Raw genomic sequence first — 8260 nt, forward strand, 5'->3', positions numbered from 1 at the left:
AAACTCTAAAAACACCCTTAAAAAAAATGTCTTCATCCCTAATTGACCAATTAAAGAGTACGTAATTTTGCTTGATTATTTTCATAACAAGGCTGCTTTGTTTTAACGATTCCTATTAGAAACTTGTTTCGAGTTGAAGAATGTTTGGAAGAATCCAACCATGCTGGCTATCAACCAAGCAGAGCAACATGTTAAAGGCTTGGAAGAGATGATCGATCACGCTCCAGAGTTTCAAAAGGCTTCTCCAAGTGAATTACTCAAAACTGTAGGATATGAATTGTGGAATTTGTGTGTTGAGCAGAGTAAGAAAAAGTTGGGAAATTCAAAATATGAGAGTAGTATGAAATTTCAACTTGTGAGAGGTTTGTTACTTTTGATTATTAATGGGCTTATTCAATAATATGTTATGATAATGCTATTCGAATATTGAATATGTGTATTATTCGGATGATGATGAAAAGTGAGAAGAGTTGCTTGCTATGTGATTGAAAAATCAATCAAGCCTTCACTTCAAACATTGAAAACTACTCATGATATGATTAGACTCTACACAAAGACTGCTAGGGATTATATTGTATTGAGTAAATCCAATGATGTAAATATTAAGAATAGTCAAGTGGATGAGGAAGGAGATGTTCAATTCGTAGATGCTAATAGTCAACAACAAGTGGGAAATACTCAACAGAATGAGCATGTAGATGATCAGTTTTCCCTTGATTGTTTCAATAGAGCAGCTAATCAAGCAGAATTATTCCTCAAGTTGTTAGGTCAGGAAGGAGATTCGAATGATCTTGACAAGTCGACCGAGACTGCCCTCAGTAATATTCTCACTCTGTACGTAGATCGTGCTGAAAGTCACTTTCAAATTGGAGATAGTGCTGCTGCCTATTCTAATATTCAAGCAGCCAAGCGTTTGGTAGAGAAGCTTCCTCATGAAATTCAAAGAATTTCAATGATTGAGTACAATTATGCTGTAGATCTCAACTCTAAGGAGAGGTATGAAGATGCTATCAGATGGCTTAAGGATTCTTTCGAGCTCTATGAGTTGGATGAAAATAAGAACTTGCAAAAACAATCAAGAACCCTTCGATTACTCTCCAATGCCTACTTGGAATCTAAAATGTTTGACCAGGGATTGAACTGTGTTCAAATTGCAAATAACATGTTCAAGACACCACAGGGAATATTTCTAGAGGTGAGATTGTTTGCCAAGTTGAATAGAGAAGAGGAGGTTGAGAGAACTATTCAAGAATTGCTAAGAAATCCAGAGACTCCTCTTAATCTATCTGTTTCAGCTTTAAAGGATATTGTAGAACAAGGATTGTAAGTATCTACATTTTCACATTTCTCTAATTGCCAACAGTAACAAGGTGGCTTTCAAATGTTACAAAAAGTTACTGGAAGCTGCCAATGGCTCTGAACAGGAACCAAGAGTATTGGTCCGTTATTTTGACTTTCTTGCCAACCACTGTTCTGGAGATTTGAATCAAGATGACATGTTGAAAATTATAGACCGTATGATACATTTATCACAATCTTCATCTTCCAATATTACAATTATTAAGGAAAGTTTGAAAGAGTTAGAATGTATATTGTGGAATATTGCATGGAAGCACTACCAAAAGAAGGAGTATCCTCAAGCCATTGTATTCTATAACCATTCTTTGAAAATACTTCCTATGGATGAGATGATTGACAGGGCTAAGGTACTGCGGTCCATTGCCAGGTGCTACCTGGACGATAAACAGCTAACAGAAGCCTGTAAAGCTGCAGAGAATGCAGAACAATTGGATCCAAAATCTCTTCACAGTCACTATCTCATGTATCAAATTAGTATCAAGGAGAATAATATTTCCCATGCCAAAAACTATCTGAAGAAGATGATGCACGATGAAGAGTTCAAAAACTCCTTCCTTGCCATCTCTGCTCATGATGCCTATAAGGAAAATATCTATGATGTTGCAATAGTAGCCCTCGAGGCCTTGATGGAAGAGGAGCAATCTTCAAATACAATGTCCCTTGAGATTAGTCAGATATTAAGAACATTGACCTATTTGAGTACCTTGATCAAAGACAAACAAAAAGTGTTAAAGTATCTCCAATTGACCAAGGACTTTCTCAACAAGGAGAATGTGAGTTTCTTTCGTGAGGAAGATATGGAAGCAGAGATTGAATGGTTCCACAGAGTAGCATGGAATCATGGTGGTGAAAGTGTCAATGAGGCAGACTATGAATCATCCTTCCAGTTCTACTCACTTGCCTCAGTATTCTACAATTACAGAACAGCCAACTTGGAAACCTTCTCCACTCAAAAGTATTGCTACCTCATGAAAATTCACTGTGTCATTGAGGAGGTAAAGAGCTCTGAAGAATATGTCAATGGTGAGGAGCTTAGTTTGAAGAATAGGGAAAAGTTGCAATTGATGCTTGATGAAATCCAGAATTGCAAAAAGTTGTTAAGTAAGATTAGTGAGAAGGAATCTGGTGGATTGGAAAAGAAACCTGACAAGGTCTACACCTTGCTATATTTGGCTGAGCTTCAAATTCTGGTCATGTTAAAGTGTGACGAAGTTTTGATTATGGATGTTGTTAGTGTAAGTACCATCTCCTTTTGTGTGATTATTCTGATTGAAAATAGTCAACTTCAAAATTGGATGGTATTATCGGTCCAAATATTTTCGAAGCTATGTCCTCAATTTGTCTAAGCAATGAAAAGCAAGTCTATTATCAATCTGCCAAGCATAGTTTGCAAACTGCCTTGAGAAAGGCAATGCACAACTCCTCACCTAATTATAACAAAGTTGGTAAGTAGCAATATTATAGAAAAATGAATTCAAACTTATTTCTGCTCTAGTCCACTTATTCACTAGTCTAATCCAAATATGCAGAACAAGAGAGGAGAGTATGTCCTTTTTCGAAGAATTGTTCAAGCTATTGAATCAAATCAAGCCAAATGATCACTTTTTGAAAAGCGAACAAAAGCACTTTGTTTGGCTGTGTACCGAGTCGTGGAATAATGGTGTCTATTATTACAAGTAAGTACTACTTGGTTTCTGAATTATATTAAATATTAATATGAAAAACAAAGGTTATTGAAAAATGATAAATCTCAAGATTGGATGAAAATGTCAGTCAAACTCTGTTGTTATCTCGACTCTCAAGAAGAACTCTCAAAGACTATTACTGAAAGATATGGTTTAGCATTTGATAACTTTCAAACATCTTCATTTAGAAGAAATTAACAAACTGTAAATATTGAAGAGTGGGCTATATTTTAAACATTGGTAGCAATCAAATCTTGATGTCTAGTAGAGAATAATAAATGATATTCTGAATCCTCTTTGAGTTTTTGTTCACGACGTACCTTTGAAAGTCGCCAAATAATGAATGCATCTGGAATGATTCCAACAAACACTCCAACCAATCCAAAGTAAGCAAAACTCAAACCAACATTAGATCCATGCAATCCAAATAAAATACACAAATAAATATGTACAATTAAAGCAAAGAAACTCCAAGTAAGATAGTGTGAGAATTTCTGATTCTTCTTTGCCTTTCTTCTGATCATAAATATGAAGAATAAATAAACCTGATGATGATGATTATATTCCGAATTTTTCCATTAATTATTGTTGTTTGTGTTGATCAAAATAAAATCCATCATATTGCAGTGATGATCAATTCATGGAATGTAATTATTATTGTTTAATATAAATAAATAATTGTTGTTGTAGTACATACAATAGCAAGAGGTATTAAAATCAACAAATATAATAATTGTGTAACAAAGGCATCACTACTCTGCGATGCACAATAAGTCTCTGTATACAATGGCGAACACAACAACTCTGTCATTGACTTCATATGAGAACCGGTCCACAAGCACCAAATAAAAACCATCACTGAATCCAAAACAAATCGGAGTATGTAATAATTTGATCCTCCACTTTGTGGTGTTTCCAACCACAACTTTTTAAAGATGCTCGACTTTTTGTTCATTGTATTATTGGTAGTCGACAGAGAGTTGAAATTTTCCAAGTCGACAGAGTTTCTTTGACTATTTTCTGCCATTTTTGTTGTTGCAATTTTTTTTAAAATTAATTTTTTAATTTTATTATTGCAAATTGGAAGCCAAGTCGAATCTTACTGCTTTCCTCCAGCTAAATTGAGGAGAAGCAACAACCATCACTCTTCCATATACTTCAACCTTATTTTCGAACACAAAATACTAAAAAAAATTAACTCATGAACAACTGTTTGGAACCAGGTGCTTAGAGGAATATTTTAAAAAGTGAAACTGTGGAGGAAAGAGTGAATTAGCAGTTTTAATTTGGGTTGCATGCAAAGGAATGGAGTGGATTATTTGGGAAGTTTTGAGGAGATAATCATCCGCAAACTCCTGTGGTGTCAAGAATCAGATCAATTTTTGAAATGAGAAAAGTATTTCTTCGGAACTTTAAAAAAAATAAGAAGAAACTATTTTCGTATTGTGGGAAGAATCAGCATGATTTTCTCATCGTCATTACTGCAAGGAAAAATCTTGATTTTTTCATTGATTTTCATAATACAATTATTCGAAAGTGTTTCTTTTGTATTCGGCAAGGTTTCGGATAACATTGAAATTATTGATGATGGATATACAAGTTTGTATCCACCTGTGGATTTATCTAGTGATATAATTTCGTTTATATGTGCAATACTGTCAGCTGCCATGTCCATTCTAGTCTTTGTCATGATTTTAAAAAAACATTCCTCGATCTTTGGTTATTGGAAACGAGCCGAAAGTGAGAAATTAGATAAGAAAGAAAGAGAAAGACAAGTAATTGCCAAGGAAAAGAGACATCTCATGAGAAGAGTCTTACTTTCTCTCTTAGTTTCGGATATAGTTTGTTCCTTTAGTAGAATTTCGTATATTTTGTTTTGGTGGTTGTGTACATTAATTACTCCAGAAACAATGTATTTGAAATCACTAATCCCAATCAATGCAAATCAAACAACTTCAATATTCCATGATTCGTTTGACCTTTCCAATATCTATTCGAATCTACAAAATTCCACAACTCTCAAATATAAGGCCAATTACAATCTGAAACCAGTTCCACTCACCATCCAAAAATTCCTTGCAGATCTCTACTATTCCTTCTCAATTTCAACAGCTGCCTGGTGTGTAATCATTGCCTACGTTGTCTATTCGATTACAAGTCATTCGAAATGGATTGAGGAAGATTTTAATTTGATTCGTGAACAGTTACAAACAGATTCTCATACCATTACACGAAATACAGCTCAATTATTTTATGGAAATAATGCGAGTGCTGACAGTGATGAAGAAATTGTTCCAAAATTTAAGCCAATTGGAGATTTGATGGAAAGTAGTGGAAATTCAGAAATTGATTCATTTTCGTTTAATACAATGCCAAATCATGATGGAAATATTGAAAATCAATCGTTAATTTATGAAATTCCAATCAAGAGCTCGAAAAGTGCTGATGAAATTTTGTACTTTTCTGCCAAGAGAAGAATTCTTTCGAGGAGAAATGTTTATGAATTAATGTTTCATTTGATTGCTTGGGGATTTTCGATATTTACATTCCTTTTTGTGTTTATTTTCAGGACTATTAATATTCATGCCAAAGATTTGGTTAGTGACAAGTTTGAAAATTGGTTCTTGTTCTCGGTTTATATTTCATGGGCTCTTTACTTTTCTGCAATGGTTTTTGTCAATATTTTGATATTATTCTTGATTTGGAATTATTTGAGAAGATTTTACAGAACTGAGCACATTATGACATTACCAAAGAAGGAAACCAAGAAACAGCAACGTTCCATGTTGGTCAACCTATCACTCTTAATGCTTCCTTATGCATTTTGTGGATTATTTGAGTTGTCTTTCTGGTATTATAATGCAATTCAAATTGCAACTGAAGAAGAGGAAGCATACTATTACACTGTAATATTTTACAATTTCTTCTTTAATGTAATAGTGCCGTTGAAGGGATTTTTCATTGCACTCATCTTATTATTGAGCTCGACTGCCATTAGAAAGAAGGTCAAATCAATTGTGTTATGTCAATTGTGTTTCAGAGCTTCTACGAGTACCTCTCAATCCAAGAGATTTAACACAACATTTATTGAAAGCTTGTTAATTCCAGAAGACACCCCAGCGGATGAAACAAATCACTTGGAAGATGTTAATAATAATCCTTCTTCTGGAATATTGGAAATTGAACAAGATTAGAATTCAACTATGAGATTTGAATATCATTTTTGAACATTAATTTCTTAGAATAGTATTATTGGAATATATTTTTAGAAAATTGGCCATTTCACGACTCTTTATTTACAAAATTGTTACAAAATTGAGCCAATTCTCATCAAGAGATTCACATCATCAAAATTATTCCTTCTTCTTATGTTCCTTCTTCTTTTCTGGAACATACTTGTCAATCTTAATTGGAGAACAAACGGTTGTCTTCTTATCACAAACAGTTCTTTCACCATACTTGACACATTTCTTGGTACCACCAACAAATTGATACTTGGCACAGACCTTATAACCTGGTGACTTTTTAACACACTTCTTCCAGTGCTTCTTCTTAATACATCTACTCTTTACGTGCTTATATTGAGTACAATAGTTGACTGCCTTATATTCAGCACAGAATTTACGTTCCTTATACTTTTCACAAACTCTGACCTTCTTTCTAGCATCACAGAATTGATTTGGAACCCATTGAGTACAGAAACGAGCCTTCTTTTGAGCAGCACAGAACTTTCTATCAATGAATTTAACACACTTTTTAGTGTAACCCTTCTTGAGACTGAATTTGACCTTATTGTATCTGATACACTTCTTGGTCTTGGTATATTTGGCACAAATCTTGTGACATTTTTGTTTACAGAAAGCATGATAATAAGTATCAGTCCATCCCTTGTAATGTTTTCCTGCAACTTTCTTCCATCCCTTTTGACATTTACAGACTTGCTTGTAAGCGGCACAGTAAGCATCGAGTTTATATTCAGCACATCTCTTCTTGTAATGATAGCCAACCTTTGGAACCTTGATATACTTGGCACAGACATGTGACTTGTCATATTTGGTACAGACAAAGTTATAGGCATATTGTTTACAGGAATTATTCTTTCCCTTATGAATACAAGCATCTTTCCAAGCACTCTTAACACAATACTTTTCAGTTTTATGTTTAGCACAAACTTGCTTATAACCTTTGAAAAATGTTACAAAAATTTTGTAAAATTTCAAACTCTAACTTACCATGACCCAAACACAACTTTCTATCCTTGGAATATTTATCACACTTGCTGAATTTCTTATATTTCAAACATTTTCCTTTACCAACCAACTTCCAATCACAACATTCCTTCTTGGTACCAACCCATTCATAATCAGAACACTTTCCCTTGACAGTCTTGTAGTGAGTACACTTTTGGAAGCAATACTTTTGATGATCAGCATAACTGTCAACTTGTTGAGGTTTGGATTCACCTGCAGTGACTGCTGCAATGAGCATGAAGAGCAATGCGCTTGCAATTAGAACAGATTTGAAACTATTCATTTTTTTTCTTATTGTTTCTTCATAATGGGAATTGGTTTGAGATTTAAATATCACTCTTGCAACTTTCCTTAAATAAAGTTTGTTCCATAAATGGAAAGAAAAGAAACAAATATTTAAAAATGTTACAAAATAAATTCAGTATTTATTCATTAGATGAGGAGAACCTATTTAAGGCCTTCTCAAAATGATCTGCGCTGAGGGTTCTATCCTCCAATTGAACTGCACAAATAGTAAACCTTTCCATTGGTTCTTGACTTTGTAAAGTTTCTTTCACTACGAAAAATTTACCATCATTACTGCTTTCGTCAAGGTAATAGTAGTGATTCTTGAAAATAGACAAGTGAATCATGTCTAGAACATGAGGACATTCCTCTGTATCGAATTGTACAAGCTTGTCATAAATCAATTGAGCATTTTCCAAAGTGTCACAGCAAAAGAAAAATGCATCTGTTGCGCATTGACTTGGTGCAAAAGTACAAAGCTTTTCCAATAGTTGACTATCATCCTTGGTCAAATATTTAGCCATTTCATTGTAAAGTACATTGAGTAATTCATGTTCTGCCACTTCAATCATTCTGTGAGTTGAAAATCCAAAATTCAATTTTCCAAAAACAGGATGCCTAACAGTATAGTGAAATTGATGTAACAAGTCGTAGGTGGTTTCTTTAAGAAGATAATCTCTC

The 8260-nt window shown here is 33.9% G+C and overlaps 4 protein-coding genes across 4 annotated transcripts; 2 read left to right on the plus strand and 2 right to left on the minus strand.

The window, feature by feature from the left end:
- Positions 1-26: 26 nt before the first annotated feature.
- On the plus strand, positions 27-3039 carry NAEGRDRAFT_63750 (uncharacterized protein; the record flags this gene model as incomplete). Its single annotated transcript, XM_002681094.1, has 6 exons — positions 27-57; positions 120-362; positions 462-1323; positions 1364-2594; positions 2639-2804; positions 2855-3039. 6 exons carry the CDS (start codon positions 27-29, stop codon positions 3037-3039), a joined length of 2718 nt encoding a protein of 905 aa, XP_002681140.1.
- A 1450-nt stretch (positions 3040-4489) lies between these two features.
- NAEGRDRAFT_78550 (uncharacterized protein) lies at positions 4490-6238 on the plus strand (the record flags this gene model as incomplete). The annotated part of the gene is made up of 1 exon (XM_002681095.1): positions 4490-6238. The coding sequence occupies exon 1, from the start codon at positions 4505-4507 to the stop codon at positions 6236-6238; it is 1734 nt and encodes a 577-aa protein (XP_002681141.1). The 5' UTR covers positions 4490-4504.
- Positions 6239-6397: 159 nt separating this feature from the next.
- On the minus strand, positions 6398-7577 carry NAEGRDRAFT_78551 (uncharacterized protein; the record flags this gene model as incomplete). Its single annotated transcript, XM_002681223.1, has 2 exons — positions 6398-7227; positions 7277-7577. 2 exons carry the CDS (start codon positions 7575-7577, stop codon positions 6398-6400), a joined length of 1131 nt encoding a protein of 376 aa, XP_002681269.1.
- A 121-nt stretch (positions 7578-7698) lies between these two features.
- NAEGRDRAFT_78552 (uncharacterized protein) lies at positions 7699-8260 on the minus strand. The gene has a single exon (XM_002681224.1). It carries the CDS (start codon positions 8149-8151, stop codon positions 7720-7722), a length of 432 nt encoding a protein of 143 aa, XP_002681270.1. The 5' UTR covers positions 8152-8260; the 3' UTR covers positions 7699-7719.

Source organism: Naegleria gruberi (genome assembly GCF_000004985.1).
Source record: "Naegleria gruberi genomic scaffold NAEGRscaffold_7, whole genome shotgun sequence".
Taxonomy (NCBI): Eukaryota; Heterolobosea; class Eutetramitea; order Acrasida; family Naegleriidae; genus Naegleria; species Naegleria gruberi.